This window comes from Gadus morhua, chromosome 8 (genome assembly GCF_902167405.1).
Source record: "Gadus morhua chromosome 8, gadMor3.0, whole genome shotgun sequence".
Classification (NCBI taxonomy): domain Eukaryota; kingdom Metazoa; phylum Chordata; class Actinopteri; order Gadiformes; family Gadidae; genus Gadus; species Gadus morhua.
This window is the reverse complement of record NC_044055.1, coordinates 25,597,907-25,619,399: the sequence shown is the minus strand read 5'-3', so window position 1 is coordinate 25,619,399 and position 21,493 is coordinate 25,597,907. Positions and strand designations below refer to the sequence as shown.

Here is a 21,493-nt window from a genome sequence, read left to right as displayed (position 1 = left end):
CAGAATGTGTGCATTGATTGCAGCCAGGTCTAGGATGTTGTAGAACACAGCTACAGGCCAACGCCTGGTCCCTCCCTTTAGTGAATACAAGCTTGCCATCTGGTCTGGGCTTGACATCAACTCCATATTTAGTGCTGTTGTAGTAAGAAACAGTTTCGGGCATTTTCTTGGGGCCATTGTCAATTGAAACTGTCTGGTGCATTGTGCTGAGGAGGCTGACGTTTTTGCGTGGTTTTCCTTGGTAAATGGTGAGTGTGGCTTCCCCAGCCCTCAGCACCTTGGAGGAGAATCTTTCCATCTGTGCCTTTGTACACGGGGGCATCTCTCGTCTTATTCTATTCATTGTGCCAACAATGGTGGTTCTGTGCGCCAAAAGAGTGTTTGCCAGTGGTAACGAGGTAAAGAAATAATCTGTCGTTACATTTCTTCCTTTCTCCAGGAATGGCTCCATCAGACGAAGCACAACATTGTCTGATAAGCGCTGTCCAGGTGGCCTACTGTTGTCTTTCCCTAGATAGGGATGGGCATTCAACATGTATTTGGTTTCAACATCCGCGGCTACCCAGAATTTTATACCAAATTTATCCGGTTTACTTGCCATGTACTGTGTGAAACGACAGCGCGCCTTGGTGGGGAACAATTGTTCATCAACTGTTATGTTCTCCCCAGGCATGTAAGAAGTAGTGCTGTTTTTCACAAATCGATCAATTGTCTCTGATATCATGGCAAATTTGTCCTCCAGAAGGCGGGCAGCCCTTGTGCCCTTGTCCTCAAAGCGCAGATAGCACATGATATCTCTGAAATTCTGGCGAGACATTGTTTCCTTGAAAACCGGATTTCCCATTTCAGCAGACCAGAAGTCCTACAGTTTCTGGCTTTTCCCGCCGGCAATACCTCTCAAATAAATGAGACCCACAAATGCTTTTAGTTGGTCCATTGTCGCATTGAACATATCAGCATTGTTTCGGTCAGCTTCGGCCTGAGTATACTTTAGAATCTGTTCCCACATTTCCTTGTCAAGCAAACAGAGTAAACTGCTCAGTGGATCTGTGATATTTTCCTTGGCGCGAGGTGTGGGCCCTGGAGGTTCTCTCATGACATTGGCCTCTGTTGCTCTGCCTCTCGAACGGCCAGGAGGTTGTTCAATCCATATGGTAACATCTCGTGCTTTCTCTTGCATGGATGGTGATGTCTCTTCCATGGATGTGGTCGCCTCAGGTTCTGATTCTGAACTGATTCTGAACATGCCAGTACTTCTGCTTCTCCATCAGATTCCCCCTCTGAAATACTCGGTAACTCGGCCAATAATTGCTCTGGCGTCCAGTGCCTCCGTCTGCCTCTGCCTCCAGGATGCATTGTAAAAAATGGATGAATTCCAGAGACACAGACTGCTCGACTAATTTATAGCTCTTTGTGTCTCAGGGAATACAATTATCATAACAGCCACACCCACAGTGTCTATTGTCTATGCTAGGGTACTTAATTATCAACAATTTGCATTTGATAGCAGCCTATAACGCCCACCAAGTTGCGCCGCTATTTTTTATATAACAGTAGAACAGGTAGGATTCAAGTGGGTTCCCCGTACAGTAGGGTGACCAGAGGTTCCGACATGTCCTCTTTTTGAGACCTAAAAGTGTGTCCGGGCGGAATTTCAAAATTGTCCGGGATTTTATTAGAGCCTGAAACATGTTCACATCGAATTTGCGTTGCGTTTCGGGTGTTTTAGGAAGGAATACTGGCGAATAATAATGATTTGTAATTCTTTAATATATTTGACAATTTGTGTGTGGCTTAGTCTTAAAAGTATCATGTTTGTGTGGTCAGCTCCTGCCTCATGAGAAGAAGTTGCCTGGAAACTATATGCTAAATGGTCTGTTTTCACTGCTTTCTCAATCGCTCTCTCTCCGTCACACCTCCCCTCCCCCAGCCAGCACATTTGCATTTTAATAGATAAGTAAGGCCACAAGGCCGATTTCACGCCATCTGGCCGTTGGCCGTTTTCACACCTAACCGTGCTCAACTGGCCCCTATTGTTCTCTGCTCTGGCCTGTATTCACACTAGGCAATCGCAACTGTGGCCTGGCCAAGGTAGGCTCGTCATCACGTCGTAATACGTCACCATCAAGCGTCCGCTTAGTAGAACAATACGGACAACACAGTTGACACGTTACTGACTTTGTTGCTTATTTGGAGCAGCACATTTTTATATTTCCGTGTGTGAGCTAGAACCCCAATTTACCCTCCCGGACCCTGCACACACTGGTGGTTTATTGGGTTACATTCTGTTGTAAATGCGACGGCTCCGCTGTTCCAGCAATCATATCGCTGCGTTATCTCCACAGAGATAACGCAGCGATATGATCATGAGCAGTTGACCTCTAACTTGATAAAGTGAAATGTGAGAGAGAAGGTGATGCAGTTGTATTAAACAAAGACGTTGAAAGATGGTGCAATCTACGAGAGAGACGCAAATTATTCTAACACCCGTTCGTCCGGGGTTCAATCCCCACCGAATCAGTGTTTTAGGAAGGAATACTGGAGAAATAAAAAAGAACTTTTCATGTCACTTATTTTCCATTTCTTTGAATATTCTAAATTGACATAGTATTTTTTCTCTACAGAAGTGGTTAGTGGTGAGTTTCTTGGCTGCCTGCTGCGAAACTCACCTGAATGGAATTTATGTGGCTGCAATTTCCCATGCAGTGTCTTTGTCATTGTGACAAAGGCTTATCAGTAACATTAATATTAACATTAACTTTACCATGAGTTTTTGCAAGTTATATTTGGGTTATAGGGATACTGTAAGACATATTTATTACATAAAAGTAAATTGTTAAGCCTAATTTCTCTGATATAAAGGAAATTACAAAAATAAGCCAACGGCAACAATTAAATGACGTACCCAGGACGCGAACTCAGGTCGCCCGTATTGCAGGGCAGATGCTAAACCACTCAGCCAACTGCTGGTTCTTAAGGTTGATGGAATGGAGTGATTTTGATAAAATATCCACAATAACAATATAGGCATATCTCAATTAATTTAATGACTTTATTTGCATAATATAATCTTAAACCCTTAGTGAAAATATAGGCTGTTTGTACTTCATATATGTACATTTATGACAAAATCGTGAGGACTAGGCTTGTGACACACACACATGTGGCGCTTGCGCGGTAATAGCTCATTGGCGCCACCTAGTGATCATTATGTGCAAATGCACAGCCTCTCATTCAAATGACTTAGGGGTCATTTGACCCCTCTTGCGGCGCTAGTAGTAAGTAAAAATGGCCCGGCGTTTCTAGTGTTAAAGAATGATCGCAAAAAGAACATTTGTTTGACCGGTTGCCACGGTTATCTCCGTGTGGTTAATTTGCAGTTGCGGTGTTGATTAGCAATGTTGTCAGCTTACTGTTACATTAAACTGTAATCAGAAAACGCGGTTATATGCTACAGACCCTATAGTATCTGTGGTATAAAGGCTGGGACGAATTATAAATATAACGTTAGCTCTCTAGCTCAGCAGACTAAAATACCTCCCAAATAGTAGCTAAGGTCCGTCCTATTTATGTGAAAAACTTTATATTTGGATTGTATAACGCATGAAAATATAAATGAATGATCTTAATTCCTTTTCTTTGGCAAGTGACCGGTATAAGGGCGATAATGCCCTTCGAGGTGTCAAAAACCTGTTTGACCGATCGTAATTAAAGGGGACTACTTTTTGGGAGATTAACTCAAACAGTATACATTTAATAAGCATGCAATACGAATAAGAAAAAAAATTATCAGTGAAGTATTTGAATTGTTTTATTATGTTGGCAAGCAAGAAGTAGAATAAATGGGATAATCAGTCTAATTAAAACAGTTTGTGCAACCAACCGCACAACAAGACTTGATTGTGTCTCGTCTCTTTCTGCATATGACAGGCTTGTAGAGCGGGGAGCGACGTAGACTGATAATCCCTCTATAGAAAGTACACTGGTGTGAATTTGCGCTACGGTATGGATTTTGACGTTACCGTGTGACCGGTAGACAGCCGCGTTTACATGGACACTTCTGATCCGATTAGAAGTGGAAGAACAGCTCAATCGGAATAAAAATTATCATATATACGGCTCAATCGGAATACAATTCTCTGATCGGAATACAATTCCATGTGGAATAGAAGAATTGGTGTAGTCCGCTATAGTCGATATGTATATTCCGATTGGTTTGGGGTGGGTTCTGCTACTTTTTAACTTAGAGAGATGGTATCAGCAGCTGCTGTATTTCGCAATTGGTCAGTCGGTACTTTTATGCATACCGAACTTGACCACTGTCAAGGAAAGTGGATTTTTTGCCTGATTCACATCTTACTTCTCACTCCGTCAGTCTGGTAACTTATCAACCCCAGCGTGTCCGGTTTCTAAGCGAAGTCAACGTCTTTGGTGGACTATTTCTCTGCTGTTTTGGCAAGGAGCCGTGTAATAATGTATAGAACGTCGCCGGTCATTATCGAAAAGAATACCCTTCAGGGCGAAGCAAGACACCTCCGCTTCGCATCGCGGCCCGGTTCGCCCTGGCTTATTTACCCGATAATGACCTGCGTTCTGTGCTATAACATTATCCCTTACATATATCATATAAGTCCAGACCAACACAACGGTTGTGTGCGAGAGATATACGAACGTAAGCTTACCACTTTTGTAATAGGCCTATATACAGTACATTCGGATTGCAGGATGTATTCCGATTAGAAATCGAATCGGATCAGAAGTGTCCATGTTACCGCGGCTAGTGTGCCACAGTACTACGCGGTACTATTTCATGCAAAACCTTAACACTGTAATAACAATATTAACGAGGTATTTATAACTTAACTTCAACACTGGACACAAAAACTCTTGTTTAAAGACATCTTGATTAATCCAACTCCTATGGTCTCTCTCTTGAAGTCGTGCTGGTATTAAAAAAGATGGTGAAGGTATCAAAAATGGTATTAAAAGGTAGTAAATTCAACTTAAGAATTTCTGTATAAACCCTGGTATTGGTCAAACCCTGAGGCGTTACTAGGGAAACTAAATTATGGCTTGTGAAAAACTTTATATTTGGATCATAAAACTTAATTTATTTTCTTTGGCAAGTGACTATGGTTTATAATGCCCTTCGAGGTGTCCAAACCACGTTTGATCGATGGTAATTAAAGGGGACTACTTTTTGAGGGAGATGAACTCAGAGTATACATTTAATAAGCATGCAATACGAATAAGAAAAAGCATAATTACTAAAGTATTTGAATTTTTTTATTACGTTGGCAAGCAAGAAGTAGAATAAACTCCAAGGCAGGGCAATAAACAGTTTGATATGCCTGGCTCTTGGAAGGTTATCGGTAAGCCGTCCACGAGCCGGGCATATCAAACTGTTTATTGCCCTGCCTCTCTGTGAATTAGGGTTGGGCAATCGTCTACAAGCTTCCATCGTCCGATAGCGCCCCCTAGCGATCGCCGATAGTCGATACTATCGGGGGGGGGGTCATCTTTATAATAATCTTATAACATTAATTATTTATAATAATTTATCACTTTGAAAAAAATCACGTTTTTATTTTTGAAATATTTTCCTAAAAACAAATACGATGGTCTTCCCCTTGGACCAGCGTGAGTCGTGAGCCTCCGCTGATTTAAGTTTCGATGAATCGGCGCCGGCGGCGCTGTCATGATGACACACGCTGATGACACACAGCTCATAGCTGTGTTCGAAATCGTTCCCTATCACGGATATAGTGCACGATATAGGGTGCTCGCTATTTTGTAGTGTTGTTCGAATTCTCACTGGTTAATTTCATGCCCTATATAGTGCACTTAAAATACCCAAAATGTGAGTGTACATATGATGTTCCCTACGTGTTACTCCCATATACCACAATGCAATGCAGTCGTGTTTTTCCGGAGGAGAAGAAGAAGAAGCTCAATAACCGCAAGCGGCGAAACGACTACATTTAATGATGGAGTCTCCGGCTTTCGTTTAGAAATATCAACAATTTATTTGGGATTTAACAAGAAAATGAAACATTCAAAATTAATAAGAAAAACTTTGTTCAAGGAAATGTAACATTCAACATCAATACAACCTCCAGCTTTCCTCTAGAGTGCCCGGTTTGTTTACACAATCTGGGCGCATCTGTCTGCGTCACACAAATACCCAGCGCATTTACTGACGCAAATTACGTTTAGAAATGTTCAGCGTAGTGTCCGAATTCTCGTTTGTACGTTCCCTATGTAGTGCACTATATCATGAACACTATAGGGAATAGTGAGTGAGAGAATAGGGAACGATTTCGAACACAGCTCATGTACCACAGCTGTGACCCGGAAATGGTGCAGCGGGGTGTGATGTCATTTCGCCGTGCGAGCAGACCGGTAGGTTTCGAGCCCCTCCCCTCTCGCAGCAGTGAGTGAATACGGCAGGTAAGCGCTACATAGTATGTTTTCCACCGGTGCCAGTTAATTTCAATTACAATTTGCGGGGCTTTTTAAGTTGAAAAAATAGCTACCACAGCTCTTTTAAAAAATATATAATAAAAACAAAATTATTAAAAAGAAATTATTAAAATATAATTATCGCCTTTTTATCGGCTACTTGAGACGATCGACGATGGAATCCATCTATCGTCGATAGTCGATAGAATCAACTATCGGCCCATCCCTACTGTGAATATCAGAATCAGAATCTCTTTATTGTCATTGCACAAAGTGCAATGAAATTGGGTTAGAAGCTCTCAAAATAAGTGCTTTTTTTTTTAAAAGAAAAATAAAATGAGAAAAGGGTTATTTAAAAAAAAAAAATATATATATATAGGATGTATGTTTGATATAGAATGTAAAATAATTCAAAGAAAAATATATATATTTACAAATGTAAGCCAATTTTAAAGGTTAGATTGGTATGATAATGCAATAATTTATAATTGCAGTATTTAGAGAAATAACAGCTCTGGGGTAGAAACTGTTTTTTAGCCTGATTGTTTTTGATCTGATTGCCCTGTAGCGCCTCCCAGAGGGCAACATTTCAACAGCATCCCTCACTAGGAAGTTGTGAAGAGCCCATGCAAGTGAACGGAGCGTTCCACGGCATTGAGAAGAGCCGTGTAATAAAGGCTATTATTGCATGGCTCTTCTCAATGCCGTGGAACGCTCCGTTCACTTGCATGGGCCCTACACAACATTCAGCGTTGAATTATGTTTGAAGATTCACCGTTGCTACACTGTGAGGTCACGATGTTTACATAGCTGCCACGGCTATCGCCATCCTGCTTAAACCCCGACCTACCATAAGGGTATTGTCGGCGATGGAAATGTGAGCCCGTAACTGAGCTGGGCTATACCACACCCTGACTACTGGGCTGAGGCGTGCTGGGTCCGAAGCATACCCGCCGGTGGAAAAGGGGCATAAGCATATATATGACCGCTGTCAAGGAAAGTGGACTTTTTGCCTCGGATTCACGTCATTCATACTACTCCGCAAATAGTCTGGTAACTTATCAACCCAAGCGTATTCGGTTGCTAAGCGACATCAACGTCTTTGGGGAACTATTTCTTTGCTGATCAACACTACGAATGGTAAAAAGACACACCGTGTGAAGTTATTTTTTCGTTTTGGCTAGTAGCCGTGTGACACTTCGTTTCGAAATGCCTCCGAAGGTTATACTCTTTGAAAACTGACAATGACTCTTGACATACGAGACACATTTTTTTTATTCACAAAATAAATATTCTGTTTCCCATCTTTCTTGATATTGTCGATATTCTATCTATTCTATCTATCTATTCATTGTCCACTTTCCTTTTTCGGGCCATTGTTTATGCTAGCTAGCTACCTTTGGAAAGGCAGATAGCATTTACGTTGTTTGTATTGTCTCTGCGTGAGAGTGGAGCGCAGTAGTGTAGAGCGGGAGTGGAGCATGGCAGCGGAGCGCTGCAGCGCCTCCTGTGCTTCAATGTTGTATTGTCAAGGACGTAAATTTTAACCGCAGCGCACGGGCCACATTAGATTGATTGTCAGAATTTATTGGCGGGCCTGATTAAAAGTCGCGGAGGGGCGCTTTTGGCCCGCGGGCCTTGAGATTGACATATGTGCTCTAGGTGAAAGATTTAGGAAGGAGATAGGTCCCAAAGTTTGTAGAGAATAATAAAGAAAGAGAAAAAAAAGAATAAAAGTTGCCATAATAAATTGCAAACTAGTCATTTCCTAAGCCTTTGTTATTATTTGTTAATTGTTACTAAAATATCTATTTTGCACAAGTAATCTTTTTTTTTCACTGACCACAGAGTGTCGCTGATTAGGATAAGGGTCGTGTGTTAGAGTTAGGGCGGTGTGTTGCGGACTGTTACGGTCCGATTCCACCGCACGCGTTACGGCTGCGGCACGTCTTGGCCGCGGTCACCGCAGCAGATAGGTTCCACTCTAATCAATGAGACCATTTTCACCGGGCGCGTTTGCAGAACGTCTCAGCAGCGTCCCAGGAGCGGCTCGCCGCGCCGTAGCGCTATCATTCCGTAGCATTTCTATTTTTGCCGCAAGCCGTTGCTGAACCGCGTCAATTTCAACAGAGCAGATCGAGCAGGGCAGGAAGTGAAAAAGTCAAAGCAATAGAGCATCCGGTCAATTTTCAAATAAAACACAATACTCGGCTCATGTGACCGGTGGCACCATGTCAGCAAACAATCAATCAAAGAGTCTCATAGGGTCGGCAACATGGATGACGAGAGACTCATTGTCGAAGTTCAGCAACATGAAGTCATTTATGTACCCAATCATCCTTTTTATAAGGACAATGGCCGGAAGGTCAAAGCGCGGCATTTAATTGCAGTAGTTTTGGGAGTGGAAGGTGAGTACATTAGGTTTAGGATTATCGCGTGATATTGCATGAATACGGCTGCCGCTGCGCTACCGTAACTCGCCCAGTGGAAATGCACGCAGGGCAGAAGTCGCAGCCGTAACGCGGCCGTAACGCGTCCGGTGGAATCCCAGTGTTATGGTAAGGGTGAGGGTTAGGGCCGTGCGCTAGGGTTAGGGCCGTGTGTTAGGGTTAGGGTTGGGGTCGTGTGTTAGGGTTGGGTTAGGGTTATGCAAACCACTAATATTTAATTAATGATGAAAAAACGATTAACTTGTGCCAAATAGATATTTTAGTAACAATTAACAAATATTAACAAAGGGTAATGACTAGTTTGCTATTTATTATGACACCTTATTATAAAGTGTTACAGATTTTTTTTTTTTTCATAATCGAGCAGCCCTACAGTCCTGCTGTTGAGCTACTTTGACTACTGGTGGAGTGGTGTGTTTTATTGTTGTACATTAACAATTAGGTATTTGTATTGATGGTGTTGATACTGCAGTACAGCAGTATGAACTGCTGTACTGCAGTTCATACTGCAGTACAGCAGTATGAACTGCTGTACTGGTAGGAAGTGGAATTTTCTACCCTAGAGGAATGTAACATTTCCTTAGTTACTTTCCCCGTTGAATTCCTCCCTAGCATAATATATTAACTCAAACCTGTGAGAACACAAGTGACATGCCTTCCCACAATACTGCCTGTGCAAGCTTTTATGAGCTATCTCGTTCCCATGGTACCCAACTCCCATGCAACGTTCATCATTCCTTCCAAAGATATGACAAACAAACACAACCAAATATTGGGTTCAACGTCTCAACCTTGATGCGTTGTTTACCCCCCTCAGTGTTTCCCGCAGGATTTTTTTCAGCAGCGGGGGTGTGATCCCGAACCCTCTAGGGGAGTCCGGGGGCATGCCCCCCCGGCCGAAATCTTTTTGTACCCTTTACATTGGAATGCATGAATCTGTTGCACTTTGAGAGGAGAATATGCACTTAAATCCTATTCAAACAGTCCTGTGTATTACTGTAGATGGGATTATTGGTGTTGTAACTTTGCCTTTTGTGTCTTCATTTACAGATTTTTATATTTTTGTATAGTAATATTTAAACAAAAAATGCCACAACGCAAATATAATTTGCACAATTTATTTACAGATTTTTGCCTAATGCTTAAACACTAAACATGGTTGCTATGCCCAAAGCATAACTGTTTTTTACATAAGACACTTTGTTCAAAAATGAAATCTCCTGCAACAATGGGCAAAACACATCTTTTTAAATTATAAACCTAACTAAAATTTGAAAAGAACACAGACTCACACACATGAAAAATAAAAAATAAAGCTAATTTAATACCAATCAGTGTGAGCCTTAGCACTACAAATAGACCTCAGGTGAGCTCAGCTCCTTTGTGAGACAGTGAGAGTCAGGGGAAGAGGACAAGAGAGCGACAGGAGGATGAGGACAAAGAAGACAACAGACGGAGAACTGTGAAGTTTTTGCTCATCCACAAAGGCTACATCCAGCCTGGGAGCATTTAATTCTCCTGGGCTTTTTAAAGAAGAGCTCCAGGGCTCTTCTGTAGGGGAATTTGGTGGTGGGGGGGCCATTGATGCTGACTCTCAAACAAGTCGCCAGATGCTAATGAACACATGCTTACAGGCGATTAGCATAAATCCCTAACTAAGATACGCGATGAAAACAGATTTTATATGGCAATAAAGAACAACATCGGATCTAACAGTATGGATTCATTTTTCAAAGTTCCCGAAAATACCTAGGCTATAAATTCCTGACTGGATATAAGCTCCTGTAAAGGCTATGAGTGATCCCAAAAAGAGCAACAACACGCACATACACACATAGGCCTACACACACACACACACACAATACTAGAGGAAAAACGGCACGGAGGTTGCGGTTTATAGATGCAATAAAATGATTGGGCTCAGAGGGTTTTTAACACTGGTGGTCATGTAGCGACACATTTTAGCAACTTACTTTCTCTCTCTCTCTGTCTCTCTCTCTGTCTGTCTCGCTCTTTCCTTCTTTCTTCGATCTTCCGCCTCACTCGCTTCTGCTAGAATCAATGTAACTTTGCAACCGTGTAAAGTAGCCTACTGCCAACAACTGCCACACTCGCTGTGTATTATTCTTCTTTGATGTTGGTTACGTGACGATGTGCCGCGTGCTGCGCAATTGACGTTACGCGCTGTACATTTTCTAAAAGGAGCTACGTAACAAAAAAAAAAAAAGATTAGGAGAAGGATTTTTATTGCAGCGGCGGAGAAAATTCAGCAGCGGCGGCGCGCCGCTGCTGTGTGAACGTGGGGGAAACACTGCCCCTGATGCGGCTCGCAGTTGGAATTCTGGCAGTGCTGGTCAAGGTTACCTGTAGTATTTTAAAATTGTTCTCTTAATCTTTTTAGGTTTTTCAAAAATGTAACTATGCACAAAGAAGAAATATATATATAGCTAGCAGCAATGTGGGTGTCAAGCAGAATAGGACTCAATAAACTAATTCTGCTGGACACACAGTAATTGGCTGGGTGGCTACATGATCACCGTCTCAATAATTTGTAAAAACGACAGCTGGTGGAATGAACAACAGCATTATGCGAGTAAGCGTCAATGTTTACCAAATGGAAAAATGACCCCACCTAGAGGGCGGAATGGTATATATAGTCATTGTTGTTTTATACTTTAAGTACCGCTTGTCACCACACGAGTGCAGTGTCTACCCTTTAAAGAGCGCTGTTCAGCGCAACTAACGTAGTGTAGTAGTTTTCTGAATGTATAATGTATGTCAGATTTACATGATGATTTAATATGATTGATATGTTATCAGTTTTATATAACACAGTATATGATGACCATGATAAAATGCATATGATTAGATATCATTTTACTGACAATGTTAAAGAGATGCTGAGAAGAGGCTTACTTCCTGTTTGGCGGCTTTGCTGTAAAGTTAGATTGGCTGTCACGGCCAAACGTTTTTGAATTTGAGAAAGCCGTTTCACACATTTGTTCAACTTGTTCTGAAGATCATATATGGCAAGTTTCATGATAATTGGACATAATTTGTGGCCTGTGGATATGTTATATTGAATTTGAAAACTTTCAACATGGCGGCCAAATTATCATGTTGCTATGGGAAATAATTTATTAGCTATCTGAAGAGTTCTGACAGTATCACCAGTCATTGAAAATAAGTTTGAAATATACTCATGTGAAGAGTGAGGAGTTAAAACACGTCTTCATTAATTATAGCGCCCCCTAGAGGTCTATGGTCACCAATTCATTGAGTGTCTCCATGATGACGTCATGGATCTATGTACTAAATTTGATTATGATATGTCAAAGGGCTGCTGAGATATTGGCTAACTTCCTATTTGGCGGCTTCGCGGTCATATTTGATTGGCTGTCCCGGCCAAATGGTTTTGAATTTGATAAATCGGTCCGATAAGTTTTATCAAGCATGGTCTGATGATTATGTCTGCCAAGATTCACGATGATTGGACAACTACCATGTTTGATAATATTGGATGAATGGGTCGAAAGTTAGAAACATGAATGCATGTCCAACTTTGACCTGTTGGTGGCGCTAGAGCTGATGAGCTACCTCAAATTTGCTTCATGCTAATGGGACTGTCCTGAACCAGTGTGCCAAATTTCACAACTGTTCACCAAGGCGTTCTATGAGCTGCGATAGACTCTGAAGGCAAGGCAAGGCAACTTTATTTATATATCACTTTTCATACACAAGACAGATTCAAAGTGCTTCACATGTAAACATTGTCATACAATAAAATAAAATAATAGATAAGTAAAAGAAAACATATGCAAAGAAATTAGTAAAATAGAAAGTGCAATGTATTTAAGATCAGATCAACAGTCCCTCTGGTACCCACGTCGGGACTCCAACCCGACATAAAGGAACTTGGTACTTTAACTGGGACTCCAACCCGGATTCTAGTCAATATCTTTTCTAGGCTAGGACTCTATTCTAAGACTCTAACCCAGATTTTAAGACTCTAACCCAGACACACGTCGGAACTCTAACCACGAACCAAAGGCCTTATTCTGGGACTCCAACCCAGACAGACGTCGGGACTCTAACCCAGACAGAACTTGGGTCTTTCTCTGGGATTCCAACCCAACCTAAGGAACTTGGTCCTTTCTCTGGGACTCCAACCCAGGTTCTAGGACTCCAACCCAGGTTCTAGGACTCTAACCCAGACAGAACTTGGGTCTCAAACCCTTATCCTTTCTCTCTGGTATCAGATCATCTATCTTTCTGGTAAAAATAGAAAAATAAAGGGAAAGTTAAAAAGGAATTTTAGTAAGTAAAAGAAAACATATGCAAAGAAATTAGTAAAATAGAAAGTGCAATGTATTTAATATCACATCAACGGTCTCTCTGGTACCCACGTCGGGACTCCAAACCGACTTAAAGGATCTTGGCACTTTCTCTGGGACTCCAACCCGGATTCAAGTTCAAGTGTTTTTATTTGTCACATACAATAAATTGAAGTGAAATGTTAAAGGGTCAATGCTCCACACTGTGCAAAAATAAATAAAAATATAAAATAAAATAAATTAGTTAATTTACATAGATAAAATAAAAAATGTAAATAAAATCAAATTTAAAAATAAGGTGTTGAATTAAAAATTTGAATTCAAGTGTCTCACTGCCTGTGGATAAAAACTTCTCTTAAGTCTCTCAGTCCTTGAGTTAAGGCTTCGTAGGCGTCTACCCGACGGCAGCAGGGTGAAGAGGCTGGCATTGGGGTGTGTGTCATCCCTCCTGATGTTTTTTGCCCTCGACTCCACCCTCTTGTGGTAGATGTCCTTCACGTTGGGTAGGGACGCTCTGATAGTCCGCTCAGCTGAGCGCACCACCCTCTGTAGGTTGGCCTGGTCTTGAGCGGTACAGCTTCCGTACCAGACTCTATTCTAGGACTCTAGGATAATAAGGATAATAATAATAGGAAAACGTACAAAAACAATAGGTTGTCTTGTCTCCCAGCTTCCCTTCTTGACACCCAATAATAATGCTTGGCTGGCTGATACATACTCTGCTACTGATATATACATGTAGAAAGATTTATTATTATTGGTTTATGCTAAAGGATTTATTCATTTGTCAATTTAGTCATTTTCAATCGAAAAGGCAACCTTCTTGTACATCCTGAGATACCTATAGAGCCTCTTCAAAAACATCGAACTTGAAGCACACATTGGTGAACACATCTTTATCGTTGTGGGTAATTATTTGAAAATGATTTTCTTTATTTTGTGATCTTTTTCTTGTACTTTTCAGTGGAAAGTTGGTGTCACCAAAGTGGAAAAACTTCAAAGGTCTGAAACTGCTTTGGAGGGACAAGATTCGTTTAAACAATGCAATATGGAGAGCCTGGTATATGCAATGTAAGTGTTGAACCTCATCTCTGGTTGGATTGCTTTGAATTTTCTGCTTACGAATTTGCCTCAAAATACAATTTCATTGGATTTCAAGTTGTTTAAACTGATTCATCTAGTATATTGACCTCGGAGGAACTCTGTCCTTCTGCCTGCCTGGTGAACAAGCCTATAGTACTGTCACAAGGTTTTGATATGTTTACAATGTAGTTCTAAGAAGCCACGTTTTTTTGTAAATAATAACCATATGCATCATTAACATTTTTGGAGTGAAAATGAATCTGACCGATACAAGTTAACAAATTGTAATATTGAAAATGCTATACAGATTATTTTTTTTGAATTTAAATATAATTTTTTCATCAACTGCAGCCGAAGTTGCTAAACATGCGCGCGCGCGCACACACACACACACACACTCTTGTCCCTCCCATCTGCTATGGAGAGACAAGATTTGTTTAAACAATCCAATCTGGAGAGCCTGGTATATGCAATGTAAGTGTTAAACCTCATCTCTGGATGGATTGCTTTGAACTTTATACTTAAGAATTTACCTCAAAATAAGCACAGCTACCCTATATGTTTATGCAATTTCATCCTCAGTAGGTAGATTGAAGGCATTTTTGAAACAAATATTATATATATTCATTAAAAATGAAATTAGGTTTTGGAGCTGATGAGTTGAGTCCCAGGGTCTTTGTTTTGGCATGTATACCCATCAAATAAGCCCTCCAGATATTTTTTTCATTGAAAATCAAGTAAAGATTTTGCCCGGCGCAATGTTTGTCTTCCATGTTATTGGTTTGGGGCACCGGAAACGCTTCTAAATCTGCACTTTTTAACAAATAATATTGCTAAAATTGCACCAAACCTCTGCAGTAGCATGATTAGGGTCCCTACGCATAAAACGAAGCATCAACAATTTAGTTAGCGTACCGGGAGTTTATTAAAAAATGTTTTCCAAGTCTGTGCCTTACCGGTAGGTCCATGTTTCCAGGAAGTCCACACAAGTCAATTACCTGCTACCGTAAATAATATAATAGAGACGCAAACAAATTGAAAACAGTCAAGTATCAAGAGGGGAGATTGTAAGTTAAATTAGTGGGCTCCTCTATTATATTATTTAGGGTAGCAGCAGGTAATCGACTTGTGGACTCCAGAAGTATCTGGAGGGCCTATTTGATGGGTATACATGCCAAAACAAAGACCCTGGTATAAATTTTCGCCAGAATTACACTTTAATTAGGTGAGTGCTGCAAGAAGTGCTGTTATTCTTAGGCTTTATTAGTGTGAATTCTGTGAATTGTGAATTGTGAATGCTGTATCAGCAGTCACACTCTTGATATTGAAATCTTTATTTGTGTGAATGCTGTATTACCATTCACAATAATAATGCTGTATCAGCATTCACACCCTAGATATTGAAATCTTTATTAGTATGAATACTCTATTAGCATTCATATTAATAATTATCATTATTAGCATCACAATATAATAATTCATACTGTTAAAATCTTTATTCTTCTTCTTCCGCCCCTTTTTTTTTGTCTATATCAGCGCACTGCAATACATTTCAGCTTCCAGATTTTTCAGCAGTGCATTACAATACATTTCAGCTTCCAGGTTTTTCAGCAGTGCATTGCAATACATTTCAGCTTCCAGATTTTTCATCTTTGCAGCGTAGGGCTTAACGATTTGGGGAAAAAAATAGATTTTGAAATCGAAATTGCGATTGCGCAATTTCGATTGATTTTCTATTTAAAGTGCCTTTATCTTCTGTATTATTCACTAAACACAAGCAATAATAAATTATGTAGTATGACCAACACAACTTTGGAATCAGTCAACATATAAACTGCTTTCTTGTAGGCCATGCTTATGTGTTGAGATTAATTGATGCATGAATTGATATAACATCTTTATTTAACTATTGAATTGTAAAAGAAAAAAATGAAGAATCTTGCTGATTTCCAGCAGGTAACAGTAACAAATCACACAAACTAAAGTGCAGAAATCTAAAAGAACATTTGTGACTCTACCACTTGACCACATGTCAACGGTAGTAGCGAAAACCTATCTGCCTACATGTTTTGAATAGCTCCTGTATGGCAGCCTGGCCAAAAAAATGTACGGGATGGCGTGCAGTACCGTTTAACCAGTGACTTTACCAAAGGTATGGACAACTATGGTCCCCGTGTTGAGGGGCATCATATCTCTCCCTATGAATCAGTCCGAGACAATAAAGAAACGTCCTGAGTCCGTTCCGATTCGGCCTACTTGACGCACTGGTGGTCGGGTTTTTCTCCGTTTTTTTTTTATGTCAATATCAACCAATCAAAGCGTAGGGGGGCAAGTTGTTTCGTTCATGCATGAATTGATATAACTTCTTTATTTAACTATTGAATTGTAAAAGAAAAAAAATGAAGAATCTTGCTGATATCCAGCAGGTAACAGTAACAAATCACACAAACTAAAGTGCAGAAATCTAAAAGAACATTTGTGACTCTACCACTTGACCACATGTCAACGGTAGTAGCGAAAACCTATCTGCCTACATGTTTTGAATAGCTCCTGTATGGCAGCCTGGCCAAAAAAATGTACGGGATGGCGTGCAGTACCGTTTATCCAGTGACTTTACCAAAGGTATGGACCACTATGGTCCCCGTGTTGAGGGGCATCATATCTCTCCCTATGAATCAGTCCGAGACAATAAAGAAACGTCCTGAGTCCGTTCCGATTCGGCCTACTTGACGCACTGGTGCTCGGGTTTTTCGCAGTTGTTTTTTTATGTCAATATCAACCAATCAAAGCGTAGGGGGGCAAGTTGTTTCGTTCATCTACTGTTCTCACTTGCATGTCACGTGAGTGGAGGGTAGTGTCGCGTATTAGAGGTGCACCGAAAATTCGGCAACCGAAAAAATTCGGCCGAAAACGCAAAAAAAGACACATTCGGCTTTCGGCCGAAAGCCAAATGAGTGGCCGAATCGGAGGCCGAAAGTGGTGTTGACGCAAAATTATACAATCTTGTCTGATTACACAAGCAAGGAGCACAGGCCACCTATACGATCTCAAAATAGTAAAATGTAACAATTACGCCACCCCCTCTAGCTTTTTATAGGCTTTTTATAGTTGTTTTGTTTATCTCGCCATGAACCGCGGGAATGTTTAATCTAACGTTCGTAAACTAGTGAAAAGGTTAATTGAAGCGGCGGAGAGAGTAATTTGTTCAGCTAAATCTCTCCTTAAGCACGGATCACAGAGTTCATTCTTAAGCAGATAGAATATGGCATCGTTTGTAGCCTGAACGATACATTCAAAGTTTCACGGGAAGATTGATGAGCAAGAAACATGCACCGGCACAAACAGGCTTCTCCAAGATGGAGAATATGGTTGTGTGGTTATTGATTACTTAAATATGTTTTAAAATATACATTCACTCCTATATCTGATTATGTTATTTCCAACTGACTGGTTCCTTATATTGTATCTATTTAATGTAGCTCAATCTAGGGCTGCAACAACGAATCGATAAAATCGATAGAAATCGATTACTAAATGCGTTGGCAACAAATTTGGTCGTTGATTCGTTGTGTCGCGCGATTAATAAGTTACTCATAGGCGCAGCACTGTTTACAGCCAGCCGCCGACAGGTTGGTTCACGGTTCATGCACGCGCACAGCGAGCTTTAGTGTGAGCGACCACAGCTTGTATTTTGGTCATATCTTAAAACTGGACTGTAGGCCTACATAAAAGGGTTGTACCTTCACTGTCTTTGGGTTAAAAAAACTCCTTCAACTCAGTATCCGTCTAGTCCAACCGAAAACTCTGTCAGCTACTGCTGCTGCAGAGTGCAGACGTTGTGCCGACGGGCTCGGAGTCGGCACCGCGTGCATCAACAGTCATTCAAAGCAGCTGTAGTAATCACACAACCGGACGGTGTAGAAAGTCCCGTCAGTTAAAAATAGTAATGGAGTTTTTAAATCCATGTTAAAATCGGCAGGATATAGAGCTAGCTAGCTTAAAAAAAAAAACTAACCAATGGTCACAAACAGTGTCAAATGTGATGTGTTCAGGTTGGCTCAGTAATATGATTGATGCGTTCAAATGCAGCAGTAAAAAAAAAATAAGAATTGAGATTTTGGTGAAAACTTGTTTTCCCAGTAATATAAAATAGGGTTAGGACATATGCTTAGGACACTGATAATTTGTTATATTGCATGTTTATGCATTTGTTTGTGTTGGAAGGCTTTTGAAATGTGTTGTAATTATTGTTGTTGTTTAGAAATCAATTTACAGAGACTTTACACTTGATAAAGACAAAAAACAGTTAATATTGTGAAGCCAAGTTTAAGAAAAAAGAGGGGGGTAGAGAGATGAAAAGGGTAGAAAAGAAGATGAAAGGAAAGGACAGAGGGGGTTGGGGGGGGGGGGGGGGGCTCAATTGTTCTCAAAACCGCAATACAAATTCAGGGTGATGTTTTTCTCCAACATTTGAAGATTTCAAATAAACATTTTTCCTTGAAAAACATGTCTTAACATTTATTGTAAGCAGTAGATTTAAGCAATATTTAAAAATAGTGTTTTGACAACTTTAAACGGAACCGTCATTTTCGGTTTCGGTTTCGGTATTCGGCCAAGCGATTAATTATTTTTCGGTGCATCTCTATCGCGTATACTTGAACCCCACGTGCCGGGTGTTTCCGATTTCGACCCTCTGATTGGTTAGATTGTGTAATATTACAACAAACACTTTTTATCGCAGCCTTTGTGATTTGTAAAATCGCATTATATTACATTGCGATTATGGTTTGAATTTGATTAATCATTCAGCCCTTGTGCAGTGCAATACATTTGACCTTTAAGAATCTTCAGTTCAATACATTTTATATTTCTGCATTATTCAGCAATGCGTTGTGCTTTTCATTCAGCCGTCGTTGTGTTCAAACGCATTTTTTGCATGAAATAATTATTTTTGTTCTTTTCTTTCTTTCTTTCTTTCTTATTCTCTACACATTCTTTGACCTGACTTCTTACAAAATGTTTCACTTTTAAGATGTTCATATAAGCTTGGAATTGCATGCTGCCATTCTAATTCTTAAAAAAATATATATATATTAACTTTTAAAATATAATTTTAAAATGGTAGTCAATGTCCTCCGCCCATTCTAATTTAAACTACCTCAAAATTCGTAACTTGGTAAATTTCTTACCGTTAACGTTCGTTCAAACATTTAACAAATCAACCTACTTAAGATTTATATCTAATAGGGGTGTAACGGTGCACAAAAGCAATGGTTCGGTACGTACCTTGGTTTTGAAGTCATGGTACGGTACAGGACGGTACAGTTCATAGTTAAGGGGAAAATTAAAAAAAACTGCTTGTTTGTCAACAACAGAGAATGGCCGTAGATCAGCAGAAATGAAAACGCCAATAATCTTGGTTATGCATTTCTGAATTCCCAGACAGGGGGGAAAAAACGAGCTGGGTTTGCACAGCTCGTTTTTCTTTCACAGCAACGGTGATACTAACCCCTGGATGTTGCCTTTTCAAATGCCTGTGCTAGGGATGTGCATTTCTGGCAAAAATACTATTCGATATTCGCTGAGAAGTATTCGAATAATATTCGTAAATCGGTCAATCAAGAATCCCCCACGCACGCACCTCGGATACACGAACACACAATGACACGGAGAGTTGAATTGTATGAATTCAATCTGTTTATTTCAACAATTGCCCCATCAACATTCAACGTCAAAATTATTTCAACCTGGGCTTAGGCAGATAGACCTACATGCACTGAAAACAGATTGCTATTTATTTATTTATTTTACTGAACACAGCCTGCATGACTGTGAACTAGACACGTCAATAACTTCAAACGGTGTGTCTTTTCAAAATTTGTTACCAGCATTCGTAGTGTTGATCAGCAGAGAAAAAGTCAGCCAAAGACGTTGACGTCGCTTAGCAACCGAGGACGCTGGGGTTGATGATTTGCCGGACTAAATGCGTGATACGACAGAAAAAAAAAGGAAAAATCCACTTTCCTTGACAGCGGTCATTATATGCTTAGCAACGGTGAATTATCAAACAATTATTCACCACCTGAAGTTGTGAAGGCCCATGCAAGTGAACGGAGCGTTCAACAGCATTGAGAAGAGCCGTGTAATAAATAGTGATGGTCACATTCATTATTCGATATTCTACGTGACTGACTATTTGATTATTCGACGATCGTTGCCCATCCCTAGCGTGTGCATGTTAAAGTGCTGTACCTAGACACAGAGTAGCTTACGTGCGCATCCAATATTTTTTAACTATCCATCGACGCCATGGACCTATTGGTCGACCCAACGGAGATGGCAAGGGCTGTGATTGGTCCTAACAAAATCATTTCCGGAATCACTTCTCCGGTTTGACTTTGCACCTTAAGGACAAATAAAACACCAAATAAGATTTGAAAAGCTTTGGAAGTTTATTTTCAACACTGCTTACATGGTTTGTAGTCAACATATAAGATAGATCGGGCAGCAAATAGCATTGAGTATCCGACATCCCGACAGAGAGCTGCTGAGAGGTCTCCGTAGTTACGGAGTCGGAGTAGTTTACTTTGGCTAAACGGTCCGGGGGGAACTCCTAATTCAAGTTCTAAATTCCGCATCGCAAAACAAGCCTTTACATTCGCCATATTAACGCTACGTACGCCACAATTACGCATCGCGGTACACCTCTGTAACCGCAACGAAGTGCCTGTACCGTGACGGTTCGATACAAATACCTATACCGTTACACCCCTAGTAGTTACGGAATCGGATTACGGAGTCGTTGTAGTATACTTTGACTAAACGGTCCGGGGGGAACTCCGACTTCAAGTTTTAAATTCTGCATCGCAAAACAAGCCTTTACATTCGCCATATTAACGCTATGTACGCCACATTTACGCACCGCGGTCTACCTCTGTAACCACCCAGAAGTGCCTGTACCATAACGGTTCGGTACAAATACGTGCATCGTTACACCGCTAATATCTAAACAGTGTTTCAATGTAATTTATACTTTTTTCAAATTAGTTCAAACTTTATCGCAGCTAATTGTTTAACTCTTACACTTTGTGTGCTTCCAACTATTAGAATTTTTTGAATGGTATACATGTTTACATTGTTTACTCCATTTAGACTTTTGAACTC

The 21,493-nt window shown here is 40.4% G+C and overlaps 1 protein-coding gene across 7 annotated transcripts in view; it reads left to right on the top strand.

The window, feature by feature from the left end:
- mlxip (MLX interacting protein) overlaps positions 1-21,493 on the top strand; it is a 97,431-nt gene that overhangs the window by 31,831 nt on the left and 44,107 nt on the right. For 5 of the 7 annotated variants that reach the window (XM_030363282.1, XM_030363281.1, XM_030363279.1 and 2 more), the window contains exon 2: positions 14,211-14,317. The exons of 1 other annotated variant lie outside the window; for it this stretch is intronic. In XM_030363282.1, the coding sequence (XP_030219142.1) occupies positions 14,211-14,317 (107 nt within the window). Of the gene's footprint in view, positions 1-14,210; positions 14,318-14,787; positions 14,804-21,493 lie in introns of those variants that run through there. One more of the 7 variants, XM_030363284.1, reaches the window with a different exon arrangement.